Here is a 26,626-nt window from a genome sequence, read left to right on the forward strand (position 1 = left end):
AAACCTGGAAAAAGTATTAAAAGAAGCAGCTTTATGTCTCTCCAATACTTGTAACAAGCGGTAATATGTGTTAATATCTTCTCTCTGCGGGACGTTTTTGTTCTCCTAGGTTCATTTATTGCTTCATTTATTCTTCCTCAGCTGCTGCTTCCTCTCAAACCACAAACTAAACCAAAGTGCTCTGTAATCTGAGGAATCTGCGTCAGAATTCGCAATTCAGCAAAATCGAAATCAATTCCAGAAAGAGAAACAAACGGCATTCAAACGTCTCGTTCAGCATCACTGTCAGCTCTTCAGGGTAAACTACATGCATGATAACAGCTCCTGTCTTCAGCTCCTGCCAACACATCAGCCTCTTCATCTGTGCAGGCATCCATTGCAAATGAGTCAGGGTGGGGTTGGGTGGGGTTGATCTTTTCAGAGAACCCCACACAGAACACATTTACAGCCCATAATGCTGTCATGAGACATTTCCTGAAGCCATGTGCGACTACAAATTTATGACAGATGAAGCTCTTTGATGTGAGAACTGACAATAGAAGCATCTTGGACGGTCTTAATCTAATTCCCCTCAGAGCGAGGGGAGATTTCACACCGCTGGAGGGGTAATCTCTCCACTCTCTCTCTCACACACACTCACACACACATCCCCACACATACACACACTTAAGCAACGTTCCCAGCATGGGTTTAAATCTCATAATGAAGTCAAAGGGGAGAGGAGCTGTTGGTGTGATCACTGTTGGGTTGCACTGCTCCCGTTGGTTTCTCGCCTTGGCTCTCGTTGAGTGGAGCCGGAAGAGGGAACGACAGGAGGCGATATTTGTCACCCACGTTAGAAAGGGAGGAACATTTCTAATCCTGTCTTTGATAGTCCACCCACCGACACTGTTTCTTATATTTCTGCTCACTTTTGTTCCTCTCTCTGTCGGGCGTTGAATTTAAATTCACGTCAAAGCGTTCACGCCGCTTTTTAAGAATTAACATCCCCGGTTGGTTGTGAGCTGCAAATTTTTCCCCTCCTGGCTGTGTGTCGACGGCTGCAGCGCACAACAGAGCGACTCTTTCAGACAAACATGTTTGCTCAAAGAAAGAGCGAGTGTCAGCCTGTGGGAGTGAGTGAGCGAGCGGGCGTGTGTGTGTGTGTGTGTGTGTGTGTGTGTGTTTAACATTCATTCACTCATTGTGTATTCACACTGTTACACATGCACACTGTGGATTCACTCAAGTATAGTGAGACTAGCCTTGCCAACTACACACATGCACACACACACACACATAGACACACACACACATATGCACGCAAACATACACATACTCAGGGCAGGAGGAAGTGTTGCCATGGCAACCGGCAGGACTGCTGCTTCTGCTGCTGCTGCTACAGAGGCTGATGAAACTGAGGGGGTGGAGGAGGATGATGGGGAGACGTGGTGTGTGTGTGTGTTAGTGTGTATTTGGTGGGTTTATGTGGGTGTGTGTGACCGGGCGTTGACACAGGCTGAGAGAGGGTTCTGACAAAAAAACAGAATTAAGTTGGGAAATCGTGTCTTTATAGGATGAGAGCTACAGGCCATATACGTACGTGGAGGAGGGGGGTTCAGTGGATCACACATGGTCGGTTTGGAGCACAGAGTGTGGATAATTGGCTTTCTGTGGAAATCTGTGTGTCGAAGCAGCAGAAGGATCACACTTGTCTGATCACTTCTGGCAACAGCAGCCGGCCATAAAGAGAGCTTTGAGTCAGAAACAGACAAAGATAGACACAGTGTCAGCTCGCGTGTGTGTGGGTGTGTGTGTGTGTGTTTCTCTGTTTGTGTGGTAGGAGTTGCCCTTTTTCCCGGGGAGTCGTCCACACACTCAGATAAATAATTTGTTGGGTGAACGTAAGATAGTCATGGAAAGATGCTTTCATTTAGGGAGACAGGATTTAGTTGAACCAACTAATTGTAAATATGTTGAGTGAACATAAAGTATTGACGTTACTTATTTGCAATTTTTAGGTCCAACTTAATCTGTAAAGGTTGTTTCAACATATTTACTGAGGTAGGATCTGACTTCATTGTCTTGGGTCACAATAACTTTTATAATTTGATTATGGATAGCTTATTTTTTTAAGTTATATTTTGGGGCTTTTTGGCCTTTATTGACAGGACAGCTGAGGAGAGACAGGAAACGTGGGAACATGCAGCAAATGGTCGACCGTCCGAGAGTCGAACTGGCGACTTCTGTTGACTATAGCCTCGATACCAAGCGGCAACCTCCAGTCTAAAAATATGAGTCCAATGCGGAAGTGCTTAGAAATTGCAGTTCATTGAGGATCCACTTGAGGCTGGCTCCGGAAGTACCGGAAACCACATACACACCAGTTCAAAAAAGCCTCTCTTTACAGCAGAAATAAACATGTTTACAGCCTGGTTCAAAAAACAAGAGTAGTCTGGATAGCTCATTTCTCTATCGGCACACACTGTACTGGGGTGAATTTTTTTCTAACTCAGCACTTTTGAAGATATTGAGATTACAAGTCTTCCAATGAGAGGCACAGCTGACTTGATTGACAGGCGGGAACACTGTAGCTGTTGGCTAGGAGGCTCAAACTCCGCCTCTTTACGTCACAATCGCTCAACAGCAGCAATATGGCTCCCGCCAATGATTGGCCTCAAAACAGCTCTTCAGAAACAGATGGGAGACGTCACGGATACTATGTCCATTATTTATACAGTCTATGCTCAATACGTGGGGCACTTAGACCGCTAGGCCACTACCTAAACCCATTAGGTTGTGTTGACATAAAGCAATCTTGTAGTCTTAATTTTGCATGTCGTGTTAAAACTGCATGATTTAAAAATGTTTAACCACTAAACATGAATTAATATAATAGAAGCTACATGTTAATAAAACAGACACCCATGTTGCTTTCTTTGAGTGCAGCAGCTCCTCATGCTCCCTTTTTTCCTCATCTGAAGCCCGTCCTGAGCGTCTGTGAGGTTCTAGTGGACGCTCCTCAGATTCAGAGCCAGGCCACAGTTTAATCATCGACCACCTTCAGACCTGATTCGTTTGATAGTGGGCCCTACATCAAATCATCCCCCTCACCCTCCCTCTTTTCAGCTCCTTAGATTTCTTCATATTTCTCTCATATTTTTATCCTCTCTCTGACTCAGATGATACCCAGAGGAGCACGAGTGCTGACTTTAGTGGTCCACTGACCTTTTTCCTCCAGACCTATCAGCTCTTCTTAATCTCTACTCATCTACAAAAAATACGCCTGTGATGCCTTAATGGGTTGGCGTAAGATTTTACAGAGAAATTCTGGGCTCCCCGGATGATGAATCTTTCAGCTGGGATCATTGGCTGTATATAAAGATGGACCACACAACTACACCTCCTCATATCATTCTAAAGTGATGAACCCAGTACTGAGGTCTTGTGCTAGTGTCGTCATTCGGAGCCAGAGTTTGCTCAGCGGGGAACATCCCAACTCTTTCACCAACCAAAACTGATGAAACGTCAAAGTCCACAGGAAAACGGATTCTTGAGTTTGTTTGCAGACTCAATCAATCAATCTTTATTTATATAGCACCAAATCACAACAAACGCTATCTTCAGACTCTTTCCAAACAGACCAGGTCTAGACCGTACTCTATGTTCTATTATTAACAAAGACCCAACATCAAGACAGGATCAGATCCAGTCCTATCTTACAGACAGGACTCAGTCTGATCTCATCTTAATCCACCATGAGCAGAGCACTTTGCAGCATTTAGCAAGTTACAGTGGCAAGGACAAACTTCCTTTAACAGGCAGAAACCTCCAGTAGGACCAGACTCATGTTAGACACACATCTGCTGAGACCGTGTTGGAGAGAGGGATAGAGGGAGATGGAGAGAGAGAGAGAGAGAGAGAGAGAGAGAGAGAGAGAGAGAGAGAGAGAGAGAGAGAGGAGAGAGAGAGAGAGAGAGAGAGAGAGAGAGAAAGAGAGAGAAAGAGAGAGAGAGAGAGAGAGAGAGAGAGAGAGAGCTGATAGTGGTGAGACAGATAGTAGTAGTTGTATTCAACAGCTGCTAGCATGACTTTACGCTTTTCTTTCCATGTACGGTCCTCAGAAATAGATGACTGACATGAAAGCTCCTCAAAAGAGAAACCAAAACTTTTGCAGGTCCTCTTACCAACTGGCTGCTGAATTGTGTCATAAAGCCTGCCTCCTCCATAAGAACAGATGGGACATGCATCAAACTTTAAAATCAAAATACATGTTACATGAGTTCCTCTCAGACATGGTTTCTGTTGTCATAGTTAGCTCGTATCAGTCTGATTTATGTCCAAGTGTTTCAGTAGTTGTTTGAAGCTAAGAAGAAGGGGTGTGACGTATTGATTGACAGCTGACACTAGAGTCACAAAACCTTCGATAACTGAGTGTCTGCGTTAAACTGACACAGGAATCCGTCCTAACCTGAGGGATCTTTGGGGTCTTATTGGTCGGTCTAAAGTTTTTTTTGGTTGGCAGGAAGGTGCAGGATCTTAAATATATATGTAAAAAAAAAATCATCCCCAGCACAAAATGTCAGCGCCTGTGTTGGCTGTATTTTGCAATTAAATTTTTTACAGTGGAAGGAGATGGACGCACATCATCTATCTTTACTGTACGGTGTAATCAAGTGGAAGTTTCTTAATTGCGCCAAGCTGGCTAACGCCGTCTAACGCAATCATCCCAGAATAAACCCTGAAGTTTATGAAGGTTTAATATTTTCAGTTTCTGTCACAACATTTAGAACTCAGTGTGGCCTTCTGTGATTCACAAGGAAGCTCTTCACTACAAACCTCAGCCTCCAAAATGTCCTTAAAGTTGAATCAACTCTAAACCACAAAATAACCTCACTGGCTGTTTTATTTATGGCAGGATTATTGCGATGTTGTACTGTAGTTTGAGCTCAGCGTAACTAATAAACTGGCAACTGTTTGTGCCTCTGTGCCTCTGTGAGTTTCCCCCTCAGGCCCAGTCTCTCCATCTATTCTCGTCTGAAGCTGCAGCTGGGTGTCTGGGTGCGAGCATCACTTCACATTGAGGGCATGCAACCTCCTCTGCCCTGTAGCGACCTTGGCACAGCTGTGTGCAACCCGACTCCTTTAGATTACTGTACTGTCTGCTGTCTGTGCGCGTGTGTGTGTGCGTGCGCGTGTGTGTGTGTGTCCATGTGGATGTTCATGTGGTTTGTTCAGCACATTGGACAACAACATTTTGCAGCCAGCACATCTAAACCGCTCTCGTTTGGTATCAGGGCTGAAGGATTAGTTTGTTAGTCAGCTGGCAGAGAATCTAACGCGGTGATAATCAATTCATTGTCTCAGAGTTTCTCTGAATCCAGACTCTGAAATGTGATTTTTAAAAAAATTTTATATCACAGTGAAGTGAATATCTGTGACTTTGGAATGTTCAATCAAAACAAGGTGTTTGTACAGATCATTAGCAGCATGTTCAACGAGACACGACGAGCCTTAGTGGCAAAAATAGATTCATCACTTCACTTCTGTTTTAATTACTTAATCTTTTTTAAAAATGTCATCAGTGATAGTTTTCTCTGTGAACTGATCTTCAAACTGAACCCCATCCTCCAATTAGAAGTTACAGAAAGTCATCACATGTAGCTTTCATGTTTAAGCAGACATGAGGAACAGCACTCAAACATAGCATTGTTGGCTACCTCATGTAAAAATACACCCCAGCATAAACATTACTAATTCCAAAGTAATCATCCATACAATCATCATTTTGCCTCTGCAGACATTTCTTTGTCCATCACATCTGTGAATTTTTAAGGAAGTGGCTGAATATTCAAGGTTCAAGGTTACTTAATTTAAAACCGTACAACAACCAACAAACAGCACAGGACAAGAGCAAGCGGCAACCTCCGGTCTCAAAATGGGAAGCCCATGCAGAAGTGTGCATTGGCTTCAATTCTCGCGGCCCGTACAGAGGCAAATCAGTCGGATGTGGCTGTAAAACTCTTTCCTCCCCTCTGGTGTACTTCCTTTAATTCAGTTGCCCCTGATGATCGAGTCAAGTTAGTTTCAGGTTTCTATCAAGCAGCAACCTCCGGTCTCAAAATATGAAGCCCATGCGGAAGTGTTATAAACTGCAGTTCATCAAGCATCCACTAGAGGCTGGCTGCAGAAACACAGGAAACCACATACACACCCATTCAAAAAAGACGATCTTTACAGCAGAAATAAACATGTTTACAGCCTGGTTCAAAAATGGCTTTGGTCTACGTAGCTAATTTCTCTATCGGCACACACTGTACAGAGGGTGATTTTTTTTGTAACGTGACGGTTCAGAAGATATTAAGATTAAGAGTTTTTGCCCAAATAAGGACATGACTGACTTGATTGACAGGCTGGAACACATAGCTGTTGGCAAGGAGGCTCAAATCCCACCTCTTCACGTCACACTCTGCCTGGTTGAGTTCAGCATTTCCTATATGGCTCCCTCCGATGAATGCGTTCAAAACAGCGCTCAGAAACAGAAGGCCGACGTCACGGATACTACGTCCATTATTTACACAGTCTGTGGACAAGACACGACAAACAATGTGACAAAGTGCTCAGGACTAAAAAGGTCACCCTTAATAAAAACAACTAATGAGCAATCAATAAGAACAAGATCAAAATCAACCATTAGTCAATAAAAACCAAGCGGCAACCTCCGATCTTAGTATGAAGCCCATGTGAAAGTGCTAAAACTGCAGTTCCTCTAGCGTCCACTAGAGGCTGGCTGCAGAAACACAGGAAACCACATACACACCCATTCAAAGAAGATGATCTTTACAGCAGAAATAAACATGTTAAAAGCCTGGTTCAAAAACAGTTTAGGTCTGAATAGCTCATTTCTCTCTCAGCACACACTGTACAGGGTGAATTTTTTTATAATTCAGTATTTTTCGAAGGTATTTAACTTCAGAGTTTTGCCCAAATAAGGGCATGACTGACTTCATTGACAGGTGTGCACCCTATAGCTGTTAGTGAAAAGGCTAAAGGCCCGCCTCTTTACCTCACACTCGCTCGACAGAGGTTAGGTTGTGTTCAGCATTTCCAATATGGAACCCGCTGATGATTGGCTTCAAAACAGAGCTTCAGAAACAGAAGGGTGACGTCACGGAGACTACGTCCATTTATTATACAGTCTATGATGAAAACAAAATGAAACGATCTATAAACAGTTCATAAATAATGTTATCTGTTTTCTAATGTCAGCTAAGAATCTGTCAGATGTGTCTTTAACTTGAATCATGACCCGAGCTCTCTCCTGCTTTTCACTATCTATCATCTTTGCAGCGGCTTGTCAATCTGGGAGCTGTGAAAGGACCAGATTATCAAGGTTATACGACTAAAGACCTGGAACACAGCGTCAAGACATGATAACAATAATTCAGTTTCCCACGTTACAAGCAGCAGCTGCAGTGAAAATACAGAATGGTCTATAGCTGCTGGCTCTGTGGTGGGATCATGAATCATACTGCAGCATCAGCCCATCCTGCTTTATTTCCCATCATGCTTTATGTTAGTCTAAATGTCTAGATGTATTTTGGTCGTCTTTTTAATGATTGTATCCAGGGAGGCAGTAATACGTCATATAGTGTTACTCTGTGGTTTTCATTAGATAAACCATGACTGAGCAGACCGCTGCATCTCATCATGCAGTTGTATTTCGCTGAGCTGCACCAAGGAGTGATATGAAACTTTGCTTCTTCTCTCTGTGTCTGAGAAAACTGATATAGAATAACGACGAAGGGAACCTGAAACTAGATCTGTCAGAGCTGTGACAAATATCTTCCCTCAGTGATGTCAACACTGCTGGTTTCAGTATGCATGATCAGACTGAATTAGATTGCATTACAAAACCAAAACTGTACCTGACTCAGGACAACATCAGAGTCGTTTCTTAATTCAAAACTTTAAGAGAAGTGTTCATTAGATCAGGCTTGTGTTTCCAGACATCAACAACCTGCCAGAGTTAATGTGCAAACGCTGAGAGCATCAGGAACAATGTGTGCTGATGACACCACTCTCCAGCACAGAAGCATTAAAGAGGAGATCTTTAATCTGAATAATTATGGTGTCAAGTCAAGCGAATAAAACTCAGAGATAGAGGAAGCTGCTCTGCTGGGTTTCTGTCTCTCTGGATTTGAAGTCGTCATCGTGTGTCGAGGTGCAAGTGACAAAAACAAACTGTTGAATCTGATTTCAGAAATCAGATGAAACAAATCCAGGTTAGGACCCACAGTGCAGGCATGAAATGGAGGCAAGGATGAAGTCTTGAAAACAGGGTTTTAATGAGATAACTTGCAGGTAGAGTTCAGGTTGGCTGTGGTTCTGGAGCTGGGTGTTTGATTCTTTGAAAGTTGTTTGGAGATCTGGACACAGGGAGAGGCATGTTAGTATGTTTCAAGGGACAAAAAGGATTTTAAAGAAACACATTTCAAGAGGGCCTGAGCTGAGTACCACGCTTGGTAAACGGACGATCTGGTGATGAGTGGAGGACTGAGCTGAGCTTAAATACTGCAGCCAGAGTGGATGGCTTGATTGTAGATTAGCAGCAGGTGAGCAGACTTGATTGCAGCAAGGTGAGTTGAGTTGCCATCTCCAGGTGAGCAGGCAAACAAGACAAACACACAGGGAAAGGGAAACAGGAAGGAAAGGGAGGAAAGGAGACTAGGAACCTCACATCAGAGCATCAGGGACGGAGAAACAGGCATCTAAATTAGACTGGAATCACATTTCAAACCAGCTCAAAGCATTAGCATTAAATGAATTTTATTGCTGTGCAGACTTCCTGGGATTAATATGAAATCAGTTTTGAAACGAGGGACAGGTTGCCTGAATCTAACTATAAAGAAACATCAGATTCTAGTGGTGCAAAGCTTCTCAGTTCCCACTTGGTTTCTGATTGTAACTGAGAAGATGCAAATACAGAAGTCTGTGTTAGTAAGAATGAAAGTACACATGCCTCAAAGGACGTATGTCTGTTGAAATGCAAGAAATAAACTCCAGGATCTGTTCTTCTGAAAGGATAAACTGTCTTTTACTTGATACTCAGTTATTCTGCAGCAGATCACACTGCACCAAGTGTACTGACACTCAGCTGCTCCATATTTGAATGAATTGTCCCTGAGTCCATGTAATGACATTCAGATCTGGTTGTTTTGAAAGGACAGATGCACACCTTAAATATTTGATTATAAACAAACAGGTCTGAGTTGCATGTAAATGCACAAGATGAGATATTACTACTCACTGCAGCAGGAATTAAATCTATAACAAACAGTGATATCCAAGTGTTGACATTTCACAGCCTGAAGGTGAATCAATCATTCAGATCCTCAGATTACAGAAACAGCATTGGTTGGTTTCAGTTCAGATCCACGGAGGAGTTTCTGAATGTTTGATTGTCAGCTGAGCTGAACCTTCAGCTGTACAGGCGACGGCTCCAACACAGCTGCCCGTCATTTACAGCACGAGGGAGGTAAAGTGGGTAATGAGTGGTGTGGCTGTACCTTTCAGGATCCCCTGCCGTGCCTTAAAGGTTACATTCATTAAGTTGACCTGCGAGGCCATACGTGTGTGCGTACAGCGAGCAGTCACGCAGCAGCTGTGTGATTTATCGCTCTCCCACAGGCCGTTATGATGGCTGCCCTTTTTACTGCACATGATCAAAATGATGAATCTCTCTCTCTGTGTCTCTGCCTCGCTGACTGTTTGTCTCTGTCTGTCTCCCTGCAGTAAATATTGCCAACAGCCAGGAGTGGACACTGGGCAGAGCCATCCCAGAGCTCAGACTGGTGAGATCAGAACGCAACACACACACACAGAAACACCCTGCACATGCCTGAACTCAAAACAGGATTTATTACATTTCAAGAGTTTATTTTTGCTGAAGCAGAAATGATGAAGGCAGAATTAAGAAACAGGATAACATTCATAATGGATGACATTGAGGTGTCTAAAGGAGGTGCTGCTTTGGCCTGGTGGTTTAAGTGTGCACCCCACACACAGAGGCTTTAGTCTTCCTCCACTTCTTACTCCCCACATCCCCCGTCTCTCTTCAGCTCTCCAAACCAATAAAGGCAAAAATGCACCAAACATGTATTTACAAAGGGTATTTAATGCATAGGTCACACTGTTTTTAGTTAAATAAGCTGCAAGGAAAATAAATAGATGTAAAAGTAGTCGTCCCTTTTTACACATAGTGTAAAGAGCAGTCATTTTATTGCAGAGACAGTGTAAAGGAGGCAAACTCAGACTGAGAGCAGCTCTTTTATTTCATCTAAGGGTTTCTTTAAAATGCATTAATGCTGTTTGAATTAAGGTCAAATGATTAATTCATTTTTGGACTTTTGTGCCTTTATTTTAGAGACAGGACAGTTGATAGAGAGAGACTCTGGTGCCAGATAGAGGGGGATGACATTAGTAAAAAGGAAGTGAGTCAGAAGCAAACCGTGCTTAGAGGACTTTACACGGGGTGCATGATTTGTGAGTGAAACTGGTTTACCTCGTCAAATTATTTTTAGACGCTCTGAATTTACACTTCAAACTGAGACTTTGCACAGCGGTGGAAAGTAAGTATTTATTTTCACTCCATTAGCTTAAAAAAAAAGTAAGCTACAGTATGTTTTAGGGCATTTTTGCCTTTATTGGATAGGACAGCTGGAGAGAGACAGGACATGTGGGGATGTCTGTGAAGGTTCTCAGTCATCCAGGTCATGGTAATTCAAAGCTTAGATCTGTAAGGCAACTGGACTGGTAGAAATTTCTACCAGTCTAGTTGCCTTACGGATCAAGCTTTGAATGTGGGGAGTAGAGAGCGGGGGAAGACATGCAGCAAATGGTCGAGGTCAGGAAGTCAAACCTGCGACCGCTGCGACGAGGACTATAGCCTCTGCACATAGGAAACGCGCTTAGACCGCTAAGCCAACGACGCCCGGCGTTAACAAACTTTGATTTCATGACTTACACTTATTAATTCAACTTCACTTTCAGTGCAAAATGTTTTCCATATCGCACCACATTTATTTGATGTTTATAATTAGTTTTCAGTTTGTTTTAGTTCAAAGCATCCATGTAAGATAAATCATTACATGTTTAAGGCTATTTCAACAAAAAGTAGACATTTTTCTTTTAAAAATAGATTTGACATGGCTTTCATCTTTTACAAATAAACTGTATAAAGTGAGAAACTTGTTTTATACAAAGTGGTTATTATCCTTAAAGCTCCAGTGAGGAGCTTTCTGTTTGCGTCGTTTATGGCGCCCCCTGTGGACAAAGCAATCCTTCCTTATTTTGTCCTCTACATATGTAATAAGTGTTTCTAGACAAAAATCTCACCTTGCTCTCTTTTAACACTCAAACATGTCACTCATTGAGTATCATAGCCTTGCGACCAAGCTAATGCAGAGGTGTTAAAAACTGCAGTTCCTCTAGTGTCCACTTGACAGCAGAAATAAACATGTTTACAGCCTGGTACAAAAATGAGTGTAGTCTGGATAGCTCATTTCTCAATCGGCACACACTGTACGGAGGTGAATTTTTCATAACACGGCAATTTCAAAGATATTAAGATTATGAGTTTTCCATTATGAGAGGCACAGCTGACTTGATTAACAGGCGGGAACACTGTAGCTGTTGGCGAGGAGGCTCAAAGCCATCCTCTTTACCTCACACTCGCTCCACAGAAGTTTGGTTGAGTTCAACATTTCCAATATGGCTGCCACCGATGATTGGCTTCAAAACAGCGCTTCAGGAAATATAATCCAGTAATATAAACGTGAATGCAGAGGTCGAGTTTGCTGAAATTGCTTGTGCATTTCCTCTTTAAAGACACACTTTTATAATGTAATGTAACTCCTTTAAGTTAATGACGTGTATACTTCCTCTATTATTGCACTGTCTTTCCATGTAAGGATATAAAAACAACAGAGTACTAATAACAATAATCAGGTCTGCTGATGGAAACTGAAACATGCTCGAGTGAGGAGCTCATAAAGTTTGTGTTGAACAGTTTTCATTCAGCCTAAAGGTTTTATAATTGAAACATTACACGGTGATGGAGCGTGCACGCTCACCCTGAGTGAACTTCATGGTGTTGTATTTCCTCCTCTCTTCTCTCAGGGCATTCTGGGAAGTCTGAAAAGTGGCAAGTCAGCGCTGGTGAACAAATACATCACGGGCAGTTATGTTGCACTCGAGAAGCCGGATGGTAAGACACATAAGTACATCTTCTTTACAGCGTGTGCTTTAACTAGCTCAGCGCTGGATGGAATTAGTCTATACTTTATGAATAATTAATTTAAGATTGTTTGTTCCCGCTGAGTCTCTCATTGAGTTGTTTTTTATCACAGAGTTCGTTTTGTGTCCCCTGCTGGTTTCTTTGGCCTCTCCCTGCCTCTGTCCTGCTGCCACCAGCTGCTGAATAACCTGTCTGTCATTGTCTCTGTCCTTGTCAGGCGGCCGGTATAAAAAGGAAGTGCTGGTGGACGGACAGAGTCATCTATTACTGATCCGAGAGGAATCCGGTCCACCTGATGCACAGGTGCCTCTTTGTGTGTGTCTCTGTGTGTGTCATAAAGAGAGAGAGGGAGGCAGTAATTAGTATGCTAAACTGAAATACCTGCAGACTTCATCATCAATCATCCTCCTCCTCCTCCTCCTTCTCCTCCTTCAGTTCAGCAGCTGGGTTGACGCAGTGATCCTCGTCTTCAGTCTGGAGAACGAAGCCAGTTTTCAGGAGCTCTACCAGTTCTACAGCCAGCTGAACGCTCAGCGCACAGACATCCCCGTCATCGTGGTCGGCACCCAAGGTCAGAACATAAATCACACGCAATCAGATTTACATACTGAGGGACCAAACTGTCCTTATCTGGAGAATAATCAAACGCAAAGATGCAGATTTGATCTCAAGTAATCTATGGTCACAGATTCTGTGTGAGATGCACAAAACCAGATTTATAAAGGTGTGGGTTTCAGTGTGTTGTCAGTGTATAGTGTGCTAAAAGGCAAAATTGAGGCACCCTTCAGGAACAATGATAAGTAAAAAGCCTTTAATCCATCGGCTTTATCTTGTAGATGTTTACATTTTTCACTTTTTTGGAATTCCCTGCAAAAGAGCAGCTTTATTACATTTTTTAAAACCATCGGATTGCATCAGACCCTTCTTTTACTGTCAGCCAGCAGTTCACCAGGCTTGGGCTGCATGCATTCAGGTTTTATCAGACTTGACATTAAAAACATTTAAAAGGTCAAATCAAGTTTCAAAATCCATCTTAATGGATTGTTTCTTCTGGTATCTGTATTATCTTTCTTATCTGTCCTTTCGATACTTATATACAGTATCTCACATGAGTGAGTACACCCCTCACATTTCAGCACATATTTAATTATATCTTTTCATGGGACAACTCTGCAGAAATGACACTTTGATATAATGTAAAGTAGTCAGTGTACAGCTTGTATAACAGTGTAAATTTACTGTCCCCTCAAAACAACTCAAAACACAGCCATTAATGTCTAAACCACCGACAACAAAAGTGAGTACACCCCTAAGTGAAAATGTCCACATTGGGCCCAAACTGTCAATATTTTGTGTGGCCACCATTATTTTCAAGCACTGCCTTAACCCTCTTGGGCATGGAGTTCACCAGAGCTTCACAGGTTCCCACTGGAGTCCTCTTCCACTCCTCCATGACGACATCACAGAGCTGGTGGATGTTAGAGACCTTGTGCTCCTCCACCTTCCGTTTGAGGATGCCCCCCAAATGCTCAATAGGGTTTAGGTCTGGAGACATGCTTGGCCACTCCATCACCTTTACCCTCAGCTTCTTTAGCAAGGCAGGGGCCGTCTTAGAGGTGTGTTTGGGGTCGTTATCATGTTGGAGTACTGCCCTGCCGCCCAGTTTCTGAAGGGAGGGGATCATGCTCTGCTTCAGTATGTCACAGTACATGTTGGCATTCATGGTTCCATGGTGGCAGCACTCATGCAGCCCCAGACCATGACACTCCCAACACCATGCTTGACTGTAGGCAAGACACACTTGTCTTTGCACTCCTCACCTGGTTGCCCCAACACACACTTGACATCATCTGAACCAAATAAGCTTATCTTGGTCTCATCAAACCACAAGGCATGGTTCCAGTAATCCATGTCCTTAGTCTGCTTGTCTTTAGAAAATTGTTTGCAGGCTTTCTTGCGCATCATCTTTAGAAGAAATGTGAGGGGTGTACTCACTTTTGTGAGATACTGTAATTGGCCTGACATTGTCATTATTAAAGATACCACACAACCATCTCTGGAGTGTAACTGAAGGTTGATTGATTGATTTATACTCAGTTCCTCCATTCACACATTTGACTTCCAGGGTTTTTCAGTCCACAGAGCGTTGCACGTCCTCTCTCCTTCACCTTCTGTGGATAAGAAAAAACTTCCCAAACAAGCAGATCAGTCCATGAAGGAAACGATCAGTCTTTTATTAAAGTCTTAGCTGGTTTGTTGTGTCAATAATTTACAGTTTTTATTCTCACTGAGCCTTTACTTCCCCCAGATAAGATCAGCAGCACCAACCCTCGTGTGATCGAGGATCAGAGAGCCCGACAGCTCTGCATCGACGTGCGTCACTCTCTGTTTTACGAGACCTGTGCCACCTACGGGTTCAACGTGGACCGAGTCTTTTCAGAGGGTGAGTGAGTTTGTATCTGGGCTGTATCAGGATAAGTGATGTGATTCACGATGAGGGGAACACCTCCTGTGTAGTCCGTGGAGTGAAACTGTCTGTGTGTGTTTCTTTTTTCAGCCGCTCAGAAGATTGTAGTTCAGAAGAAGCAGGCGGCGCTGCAGGCCTGCAAGTCTCTCCCCAACTCTCCCAGTCACTCCGGAGGATCCACACCTGGATCTGCAACGTTCCCCGGACAGGTACGTCATCCAGACAGCTGCAGCTTGTTCTTATTTCCATATCATGCCATTTGGTCCAAATGACTACTGAATCTTTATCTGGTTTATACTGCTGCATTGACGGCGTGGAGTCAATGCAGCAGTATTAACAGCAGTATTTGTTGAAGGGGATTTAATGCACAGCCTTTATTCAGGGAAGGCAGCAATATAGAGAAATGCTGTAAATGCAGGAAATGATGATGCTACCCAGCGGACCAATCACAGAGCTTGCAGTCTTGTTTGATGCATTGTTGCATTTTTAAGAAGGTGCACGACAGCCATGTTCGTAGGCTTCTGCAAAGGTACAGGGCGATGCAAACCTATGGTGTATGCTATGGCAGGAGTTCCCAAACTGTGGGTCTGGAACCCCAGGGGGGTCACGAAACACAAATGAAGGGTCGGTGAGATGTCTTCCAGAATGTTTTTTTTTTTAAGTTATCTAAAAATAGTAAATTTTACCCAATTATAGTAAAAACTATCGACAAAAATAATAGCTAAATTTGAAATAAAACCTTGAAAATAAAAAATGTTTAGAGTTTTCTGCCTTTCTTTGTTGCCAGACTTAGGATTAGTAAACAGTTAATTATCAAAAGCATCAGTAGCAGCAGGTTAATTCAGAACGGTACAGGAAGCACAGTCACATGCTCATATAGGTAGGCTCATTTTCTGCAGCCCAGCTAAATGAAGCCACATTATATCACTTTGAGGGACAGTGGGGGGTCGTGGGCTACGAACCCCTGTGCTACGGTTTAGATTCAACATAAACCAGGGTTACACTCATACAGAACGAGGACAGCACAAAGGTTAAACTACCTGCTCTGTCCACAGAGGGCGCCAAAACAACAGTTCAATCGTCTTTGTACTGCTAAATATTAGGTGGTGTAGCAATAGTGGTCTTGATTTGAGGCTTTATGTTGTTTTGAAGTCACAGATCAGCAGAGCAGCTGTTCTGTAGCCACCTGAACGTGGAGCATCGTGTGAAGTTATCACACATCAGCATCACATCGTCATACGAATCAAGATTCTGCAAAGATTGTGCAAAAAACTGAGTGCAACATGAAGAAGGGCGGACTGTGCACGCTTCTGCAGCTGCTGTTTGCTCTCAGCTGTTGAGTTTAACCTTACAAGCTGATCCACGGTCTTCATTTCCTTTGCAGGCAGCTTTTTATTTATTTTTTAATTTAAGTTTTTATTCAGAACAAAATGGAAACAAGTTTTGCAGCTAGTCAAAGTTACAAAGCACTTTTCAGAAAGTAAAGAGATACAAAAAAACAGGTATCAGACAGTTGTCTAAACATTCTTATAAATTGAGGTGATAATAGAAGTGAGAGAAATAGATATTTTGTAAAAGCAAATTCAAAGCTTGGCATTATGCACAATGTCATTGTGAATAAAAGTAGTATGCCGGGATTGGTAAAACTTAAAAACATAAACCTGCACACGTACAAACCCACACACCCGTTCAGGCAAACCAATAAATCAGTGAAAGAATGTAAACAAGCTTAAAGTAAATATACTCTCATGTAATCTGTACCCAATGTTACAGATTTAAATCATCACATACTGAGGAAAGAAGAAAAGTGATCAACTTGGGATTCTATTATTACCACCCATAGTGAGATATCAAACAGAAAGAGAACCATGGGGGGGGTCTAGGTCTAGCTGCTTGCTGCAGGCGGCTAGACCTAGACCCTGCTCCCCCTCCCCCATGGTTCTAGGTCTAGCTGCTTGCTGCAGGCGGCTTTTAATATCACCTCAAACTAGCCTGTAATTAAGCTCTCTTTTTCATGAAATTACAACTTAACTTTTGTAAATTTACGACTTTAATCTTGTGAATTTGCAGGTTTGTTCTTGTAAATGCACAAGATTATTCATGAAGTCTTACATTTTTATTATTCTGTGAAGTAGCTTCTGTCATAGACTGTTAAAAAAATCACTGGTTTTATATTAAAGCTGTAAGACATGGGTCACTGTTGTTTAAGCGCACATACAGAGGCTATAGTCCTTGTTGCAGCGGTCTCTGGTTCGACTGGTTTGTGCACTTGCTGCATGTCTTACCCCGCTCTCTACTCTAAATCACCCAAAAAACAACTTTAATAAAAAGCTGTAAGCCAAAAAATGGCTGTACTTGATATCAGTCATTCAAAAAGTGAGCTGCACGTCTTCAAACAAACACATACTGTTTCCCTCTCTTCAGACAGCGTGTGTGTAAAAACCAGATCTTATCTCAAAGGCTGTTTTTCAGGGATTCACACGCTCAGTTAATTCTCTGAGGCTCTGAACCCCTTCAGTTTGAGAGCAGCATTAAAACCAGAGAGCTGATCATGAATAAATTCAGGTGCAAAACTTGTTATTGTTCATCTGTTTGGGTAAACACAATCTTTTTCTAGTCTAGACAGATATTACATAAGATCTGTTATAAATAGGACAAAGATGAAAGTGTTGCGATGCTGCTGTTTGCTACAAACTTTGAGTAGTTTTTCACTTTTGCTGAGCGTTTTTTTTTCCCCGCTCACTTCTAGGAGAATTTTAATGATGCTTGACACTATTTTCCTGCATATTTCAGAATACCATTAAAAGAGACAAAATTATACCTCCTTTAAAACGAGTCATGAATACCTTCATGTGTTTGAAAGCAGGGCTGGGTAAGCTTGTAAGATTCAAAGAGAGATTTGGAGGCTCTCTGACGGTTTAATGCTCGTCTGAAAAGGAGATAAATGCGTCTTAAGGTTTGGTCATCCATCACACTGCAATCTAATTTCAACACCATCCACACGCCGGTCCATCTCCCCCTGTACATCCATCTCAGCTCCATCAGTATCACTTTCCACATGTTCACCAGGATCTTCAGAGGATGAAAAATTCATGCTTTTGATCATGAAGCACTTTTTGTGATTACAGTTTATCTCAGGCCGGTCCAGATTGAAACTCTAGATTTGTAAAACTCTCATTCATGATCTTTGTCTCTCTACCATGAGACTGTTATTCATGTCTGAATGACTGAAAAGGAAAACTTTGACTTATAATTTTAACCTCTACAATCTTTCTCTAACACCATTTAACAGGTTGCTTAGGATTCAACATGAGCTGTTCATGGTTATGTTTTTAAAGTTAATTCACTAGCAAGGACCACACCAACAACAGAATGAGATTTGACAGATAGTTCATTGATTACGGATTGTTATATTTATCGATTTGAACATATAGTCACTTTGGGGAAGCTTCGTAGGGGATCCGCTGTAGCACCCGGGCACGACGAACCCCCTCAGGGCCCTACGGATAAGGAGAAAGGAGGAGAGGAGCAGGAAGAAGAAAGGGAAGGGAGGGAATGGTCAGGTTTGGATTTATGGAAAAACGGAAGAGGTGCAGTTGAGGTGTGGCTCTGCTCCTGAAATTTTGCTGTTATCACGACTTATTAGGAGGTAGGAAAAAATTAGTTTCATTGTTTTAGTAACAGGCGGCCTTTTCAGCTACTTTTAGTTTAGGGTTGTTGCTCTTTATATCGTGGAAGGTGATCATGAACAAGCACAAAAGTGGTGTTGAAAAATGAAGCCAGTGTGAAGGTGCAAAAAAGCTGCAGTTCCTCTGGTGTCCACTAGAGGCTGGCTCCAAAAGCAGAGGAAGCCCCATTAGGTCACATGTTAAATGTTAGTTTTTACAGCAGAGTTAAACATGTTCACAGCCTGGTGGAATTTTTTTTTATTACAGGGCGTTACAGGGCTAATATTTTTTAAATATCTCATCTGTTTTGATGCTAACGCTAAGATTAATGCATATTCAGAGGCGTGGCTTATTTGACTCACAGGTGGACATGTTGTGCGTGTTAGGCTTTGGCCTCAACCTCACCTCTTTGCTAGTTTTTAGATCAGCCAGATGCTTTTTGGAGTCAGCATTTCCAATATGGCCACTGCTCTCTTTGGGCTTTAAAACACCTTTACAGAAACCAATGGGTGACGCCAAAGAGGCTACATCCATGTTCTCTACCGTCTATGATATGTCCGCTCAGGTAACGGCATATAGTAGATTGAGGTGAAAGAGCTAATGAGACACAGGGGAGTGAATTATTGAGAGAAAAAGGTCCTGAACTGAGACAGACGTGACTAAGGGACAAGATCGAAGACACCCAATGTGTCAAGTTCAGAGACCTGCATCAGGGCCTGTTTATAAAGTGCTTTTAGTCAGAGATGGAACAGTGGATAGAGAAGGAAACTGGACAAGAGAGTGTGGAATGACATGCAGGAATCAAACATGGACCGCCCGCTATTAGGAGTAAAGCTGCTGTACATGGGGCGCATGATTGAACCACTAAGCCAAACTGGCGTCCCATAAAGTGTAAAAAATACTCAACACCAATACAGATGTTAAGATAAGAGAAATCAGCTTTAGGGACCACTCTGCTGGAGAGTTTACATTTTAACATGGGGCCCTATGGGGATTGCCTCTCTATTGGAACCAGCCTCTAGTGGCCATGAGAAGAACTGCAGTGTTCTCACGTCCATTTTGGCTCCTGTTTCCAGCCTTCCAGTTTGCTGCCTGTGAACATGGACACTAAAAAAAACCCCACAGTGTTCAGATCTCATGAGAGTATTTGAAACCCGAGGTTACCATCCATCATATTTCATCTTTTCAGCTCATTCTCACTCTCTCCATCTCTTCCCTCACGCCTCCATCTCCATCTCCCCTGCTCCCTGACCTCCTGACCTCGCTGTCCACCACTTCACTCCTCCTCCTCTCAGGCCAGTAATGGCCCGAGTATCGGCTACGCCTACTCCCTCCCCTCCACTCCTGTGGTGGGCCACAGAGAGCTGCGGGTCGCTCAGGGAGAGGGGGTGAGCAGTGTCAACTCACGCTCGCTGAAGAACATCCCCCGACGGCCCTCTCTCTTCAAGGTCAGTTGTCGCCAGCTGCTGGTGTCTCACACCTTTTAGTTCCCCGTCACCTCTCACTATCATCTCACTCCATCCCTGTCTGACTCGCTCTGATCAAACCCTCCGCCTCGCTTTAAACACATTTGTTGGATTTGTTTCAGAACCGGGACTCAGACAAGAAGTCGGGTGATGCTAAAGGAGACCTGAGCAGCACGCGCGGCGTTCCCATCAAACAGGTTTGGTTAAATTTACAAACAGAACAAACAAAGTGTTTATGCTGCAGTTTGCAAGCAGCACAAAAACACGTACAGATTCCCTCTTCAGCAACAATGTGGGGACATAAATATCTATTTATTTCATCTTATATAAGCTGCAGAAAACTCATCTGTTTTATGTTTCCACCCTCTCTCAGGGGTGTGCTATTAATACAGCGCTTCAGCTATTGTTGTCAAACCGCTCTTTACTCTTTGAAGAAACGCTCTCTGTTGTGTCGACTCTAAATTTAGGCAGATTTGTGTTTGACCTTGGTTGTATTCGACAGAGCATCCTGTGGAAGAGGAGTGGAAGCTCTCTGAATAAGGAGTGGAAGAAGAAATACGTCACCCTGTCCAACAACGGCACGCTGTCCTACCACTCCAGCTCCAGTGTAAGAGAACACCCCGAGCGGGTCGATACGGCAGTAAAACACAGAAGATTTAGCACACAGAGATCATATCTGCAGCTTTTCACATTTAACTGCAGTTTCAGCTCCAGTGGTTTTCAATGCAGACCACATTTATCTTTAAGAGACGTATGGAGGCTTTGAGGCTCCTGCTGGATATTGATTTCAGTCAGAGATTTGAGTTTCCTGCATCTCTGAAGAGAACTGTTCACCTCATTTAAAGCTTTAGAAATAGATCAAGATCTTTGAGGTGGACTTTGAAGTGAGTCAATTTGACTTTTCCCAAACAGCAACATTTCATTGTGAGCTTTTGTGTTTGGGTATAAATGCTAAGCTATGATTGGATGATTGCTCAAACAATGAATGACCAAAACCACAAGCAACACGACAGACCTGAAACCCTGCAGTGTGAAATGATTCAGGTAAAATTTTAACACCACAAACGAGCGCTGTGCAGCTGAAAGCAATGCTCATCTTCATCTTGATGTTTTTGTCACAGTTTGGTTGTAAAAAGGAAGAGGACCCAGCTACTGACAAGAAATTAAAAGCTTATCTCCCTATCAGTTTCACAATAACGCAATGCACAGAACATGTGGAAATGTCACCCGACACGTCACAACTCATGAACTCACAGCTTACAAAAAAATGTGACTAAGATGTCGTGAATATGATAAGAAAAGGGGTGTTCATGTGGTCATTTCTCATGAACACGGTCTGAAGGCATCATAAATACACACAAGGTACCGACCAACAGGTGTGGACACAAGACAAAGGTGAAACTAAGAAGAGTAATCTAACTGGAGGCAAACATGTGGGGGAGGAAGTGAAACTAGACATGACCTATGAGGAGTCAGAGCTGCAAAATAAAACAGGAAACACTAAAAACAGACTGAAGAACATGACCCCAGGTGAACAAGGTTAATCTGAAAACAATAGGATGATACGGGGCAAAATACCTCCAGAGATGATAACAGAAACACCACAAAGAAAACACAAAGTGTACAAGAATAACTCCTTACACTTTCTGGTGTATCTTTGGGTTTAGGATTACACACAGAACATCCACGGGAAGGACATCGACCTGCTGCGTGTGACGGTTAAAGTTCCTGGAAAGCGTCCTCCGAGAGCCGTCGCACCTGCGGGCCCCTCACCTGTCCCCCCCACCTCTGTACCTGGAGTCAACGGGCTGAGTAAAGAGCCGGCAGCTGCTGATAACACCAGTACAGGTAACACGTCTGTTACATGTCAACAGGGGTTTATTGATTTATTGATGTATTAAAGCTCCAGTAAGGAGTTTTTAGCTGGTTGTGAAACTCTCTGAAAGGAATTATGACGTCTCTTAATGATCTAAAAAAGCAAACATGACCTTTAATGAGCCGAGTGACTCTTTCTATAGCGTTATTTTTAATATCTGAGACCGCTGGCAGGGGGTAGGTGACACCAAGTGAAAAACCACACTGTCGTTTTTCCTCGTACCTTGAAAAAGGTTCTGGATGAGTGATATGTTTGACTGTAAAAAAATTACTTATATTACTTGTATATGACAGAAGCAGCAAAGACCAGTTTGTCCACCAGGGGGCGCCAAAATCAACACAGGAGCTTTAATGTACCTACACTCTGCTTTTTAAGTACTTTAAGATTTAAATCTGGATACTTTTCTTTATTTAATGTTGCATTATGCTCAACATTTACATGATAGAGTATTATTATAATGTGGTATTATTTAGCTTTTTAATATTATTTGTACAGGGACAAGCAGCATGTAGCATGTAAGGTAATGCCACACACTGCAGCATTTATAGCCGAAGCTAACTTTTATTGCACGTCCCTGGAAGAGCCTTTAAAAATATAAAAAAATAAAGAAGTAATGCACTTTAGACACCTCATAACACACATTAAACACAGTTTTATCATTACAAAGAATACACAGACAGCTTTACATTACCCCAAAAGGAGAACCGGAAGGACATGGGTCACGGTTTGGGAAACTTACAAAACACCAACTTCCAAAAACAAATAAAAAAAAGAGGAAGTGACACCCACTGAGTTAACAAAATGACACACCAACATATAGTAAAAGGGAAATGGGGGTCACTGATCAAGGGGAAATACAATGATCAATGACAACAAAGAAATCTCTCATAATCAGACTTTCATCCAACTGAAACCAAAGAATGTGAGCTGATGGTGTCGACTTTCTCATGAGTAAAAAACAAACAAAAACAAGGAGATCTCATCGTCCTAATGTAGCCTTCCAGCCTCACATGAGGGAGAACATCAGAGGGGCTCACGGTGGCTGATTGGTAAGGAAACATGGGACCCAGAATTGGGTCTCTTCCAAATTGAATGTAGTACGTATTTGATCCGTCCATCACAACAGATCTGAGATACAAAAACAGCACAAAGACACGAGGCACCCGGTCACAAACTGATCCAGGTCAGGGTTCAGGTTGAGCTCTGACAGACTTTGCTGTTCCAGAGTGACACGTTCAGGTCCTTAGGTGAAATGTTGCTGTTTGATAATGTTATATAATTTATATGAAACACGTTTCTGAAAGACTGAGCTTGGACAGAGTACTTTTACTTTTTGTATAACTGTGTCACTTCCTGTCTGGCTTTCAGTTCCTCAGTTGTGTCCAGCGACCCTCTCTGTCGTGGACGACCGCTCGTCTGGAGGTTTGTCGCCTCAAGGAGGAGATCGAGCTCTTCAGCGCTGTCCCTCCTCCTTATCAACCAAAGCACAAAGTGTCGGTACGAACTCCAAGATATGAAACACTCCCGTTCAGAAACTCTTCATCCACAACTGAATTATCCTGTACGTATGATTCATGATTTTTTTGTCTCCCATGTCTCAGATGCCCTCGAAGGGGCCGCCAGTCCTTTCTCTGGGAAAGACCCCGGCCAGGCATCGCCCATGAGCGATAGGAAGAAGAACAGGAGGAAGAAGAGTATGAATCAGAAAGGAGACACGGCCGTCGGGCAGGCTGAAGGTACGACAGAGTTTACATGTTTGTGTTTTGAACCAGTCTTTGCAAGAGGATGCAACTACTGCTAGTAGTAATGTGATGAATACTCACTTTGTAAAGTGTAGAATTATATAAACAAGATATTCTAAGAGGGACAAAAGGTAGACGTATAATATAATAAGTGTGTTGCTTTCCTTTTTGTTTTTAAGTAGAAATCAATGTCACATTTTTGGAGCTCTAAATCTATACGGTACAAAAAAGTGTATTTTTAGAACCGCAGCTCTTCATTGTTGTCGTCTCTTAATGAAGCTCCTGAGAGAATAACATTTACATATTCACATAATGTACACACTCCTCCTCACTGTGCCTTCTTCTCCTGCCTCTGTCCTCTCCTCCGTCTCCTCGTCTCCTCTGGAAGGACACGGATTAGCGATCTCTGAATGTTTCTCCTTTTTTCTTAACTGGCTCTGTTTCTCTTTCCCTTCTCCTCTGCTTATCTCTCGCCCTGCAGCCAAACGCAAAATGTGGAAGTTAAAGAGCTTTGGTAGCTTGAGAAACATTAATAAGACAGGTAACAAGTGAAGGGTGATGGAGCTCAGATTTACATTTCACATTCTAACTCTTTCTTCATGTGTGTGCCCGACATCCCCAGCCTCACTCCTTCATGTGAATGCTTTCTGTTGTAATACCCAGGATTCTTCAGTCCCTCCTTCCATCAAACCGCTCTGTCATCATTTTGATTTCATTTAATGCATCCCTCACACCATTTCACTCATCTTTGGTGAACTAGTTCCCTCTGAACACACGCAGACCTTTGACTTTTCTCTGCTGCATTTTTACTTGCAGAGGAGGAGAATGCTGACTTCATTATCGTGTCGTTCACCGGGCAGTCGTGGCACTTTGAGGCCCAGAGTCAGGAGGACAGAGACTCGTGGGTGTCGGCGATAGAGAGCCAGATCCTGGCGAGTCTGCAGTCCTGTGAGAGCGGCAGAAACAAGGTACAAATGTTTCCTTTATGTCCCAAATCCCTCTGCAGCAATATTAGATCAGCAACATTTCAACAAATGCTGCTGATTCAGCCGTATAGTTGTCACCAGCACTTTAAATCATATCTAACAGAAGCCCACTGACACAGTCCTGATAAACCAGATCAGCTTTGAAAGAGTTTGCCAGACCACAGCAGCAATCACTTTGCTGCAAAATGAAATAGTGCATGTGCAATTTAATGGTACCAGTGGATGTAGAGGCTCCTGTGTGCCAGAAACATGAAGGCTGTTTGGTTCTACTTTATCTGAACCAATAGAAAAGTGACCTGTGTGTATTTCTGTGAAGATGTGAGAGGTGCTTCTTCAGTGCATGCGTTTGTTTGTGTTCTTGTGCAGGCTCGGCGGAGCAGCCAGAGCGAGGCCGTCGCCCTGCAGGCCATCCGCAACGCCAAGGGCAACAGTCTGTGTGTGGACTGTGAAGCTCCAAGTGAGTGCTGAAATGTCGGCATCTTCTCCCTCCAGCTGCAGATTTACTTCAGAGGATTACTCTGCTTTCATGCATCAACACGACATCACAGCCTGTGGACGTGTCATCGTTTACACACTGCTTATTTTCTGTCATTAAGCTGCGTGTGTGTGTGTGTGTGTGTGTGTGTGTGCTCGTCTCCTGCAGATCCAACCTGGGCCAGCCTTAACCTGGGCGCGCTGATCTGCATTGAGTGCTCAGGGATCCATCGAAACCTGGGGACTCACTTGTCTCGTGTGCGCTCTCTGGATTTGGACGACTGGCCTGGGGAGCTCACACAGGTGCTGGCTGCCATCGGAAACCACATGGCCAACAGCATCTGGGAGAGCTGCACCCAAGGCAGAACCAAACCCACGCCGAACGCAACCCGGTGAGTGAAACACACCTCCACAGTTACCTAAACCAGGGGCTCCTGAACTTTTCAGCCCGTGTCCCCCAAAATAGAGGTGCTAAAGACTCGTGACCCCCATGGACCCTCAAAGTGATTTAATGTGGCTTCATTTAGCTGGTGTGCAGAAAATGACCCTGTCTATATGAGCATGTGTCTGTGTTTCCTGTGCTGTTATGAATTAACCTGCTGCTACTGATGCTTTTGATAATTAACTGTTCACTAACACTAAACTTAGGAGTCATCTGGGAAAAGGAAAGGCAGAAAACTCATTACATTTTATATTTTCAAGGTTTTATTTCAAGGTTAGCTACTCTTTTTGTCAATATTTCTTACTAACAAGGGTAAAATGTACTATTTTTAGATCACTTTTAAAAAAGAAAGACATTATTGAAGACATATCACGACCCCCCGTTTGTGTCTCGCGACCCCCACTTTGGGAACCCCTGGTTGAAACAGCAGAGCTTTCTGTAAACCACTCTTAGTGAATCCATTTGTGACAGTTAGAAAACCAGATGTAACAGTGTGGACCCAAAAGCACAGCCAGAGGCAGAGGACGCAGTTCAGTGAATTTATTGAATGGAACAAAGGGAGCAGGGAAGGGATCCAGGGTCCAAGGTGTGAGGACTAGAGGTGGAGGCTGGTGAATAAATCCAGGTAGAGAGTGAGGCAGTGTGGCAGCGATAGGGAAAAAGCACTCGGGGCTCGTGGAGGCACTGGGGAAACAGAGACCGCAGGGTTAGTCACAGGTAAAATAATGATAATAATAATAATACATTTTATTTATAAAAGCGCTTTAAAAGATTCTCCAAGCGCTTTACAGGAAAATAAAATTATACAATAGAAAAGCAAAGGAAAACAGTGCAAAAAAAACAAGTTATAGTTTAAAAGCCTTTGTAAAAAGGTGTGTTTTGAGTCCGGATTTGAATTTGGTGAGTGAGGGAGAGAATCTGAGGTGTTGGGGGAGAGAGTTCCAGAGGGTGGGGGCAGCAACAGAGAAGGCCCTGTCCCCCCAGGTTCGGTGCTTGGGTTTGGTGAGAGGGGTGAGGAGGTTGGCGTTGGTGGAGCGGAGGTTGCGGGAGGGATTATATGGCTGCAGAAGGTCGGTGAGGTAGGAGGGAGCTAGATTGTGGAGGGCTTTGTAGGTGATGAGTAGGATCTTGTACTGTATTCTTGAGGTGATGGGAAGCCAATGGAGGTTCTGGAGGACTGGGGTGATGTGGTCTCTGGAGCAGGAGTGAGTGAGGAGGCGTGCAGCTG

At 43.1% G+C, this 26,626-nt stretch overlaps 1 protein-coding gene across 4 annotated transcripts in view; it reads left to right on the forward strand.

The window, feature by feature from the left end:
- The window catches only part of agap2 (ArfGAP with GTPase domain, ankyrin repeat and PH domain 2), a 45,604-nt gene that overhangs the window by 15,161 nt on the left and 3,817 nt on the right, over positions 1–26,626 (forward strand). For all 4 annotated transcript variants that reach the window (XM_034695889.1, XM_034695891.1, XM_034695890.1 and 1 more), the window contains 15 exons: positions 9,775–9,833; positions 12,160–12,247; positions 12,495–12,580; positions 12,713–12,848; positions 14,586–14,720; positions 14,835–14,953; positions 19,708–19,860; positions 20,001–20,075; positions 20,381–20,485; positions 21,546–21,726; positions 23,123–23,251; positions 23,356–23,490; positions 24,313–24,464; positions 24,849–24,939; positions 25,126–25,348. In XM_034695889.1, the coding sequence (XP_034551780.1) occupies positions 9,775–9,833; positions 12,160–12,247; positions 12,495–12,580; positions 12,713–12,848; positions 14,586–14,720; positions 14,835–14,953; positions 19,708–19,860; positions 20,001–20,075; positions 20,381–20,485; positions 21,546–21,726; positions 23,123–23,251; positions 23,356–23,490; positions 24,313–24,464; positions 24,849–24,939; positions 25,126–25,348 (1,867 nt within the window). The remainder of the gene's footprint in view (positions 1–9,774; positions 9,834–12,159; positions 12,248–12,494; positions 12,581–12,712; positions 12,849–14,585; positions 14,721–14,834; positions 14,954–19,707; positions 19,861–20,000; positions 20,076–20,380; positions 20,486–21,545; positions 21,727–23,122; positions 23,252–23,355; positions 23,491–24,312; positions 24,465–24,848; positions 24,940–25,125; positions 25,349–26,626) is intronic.

This window comes from Notolabrus celidotus, chromosome 11 (assembly GCF_009762535.1).
Source record: "Notolabrus celidotus isolate fNotCel1 chromosome 11, fNotCel1.pri, whole genome shotgun sequence".
Taxonomy (NCBI): Eukaryota; Metazoa; Chordata; class Actinopteri; order Labriformes; family Labridae; genus Notolabrus; species Notolabrus celidotus.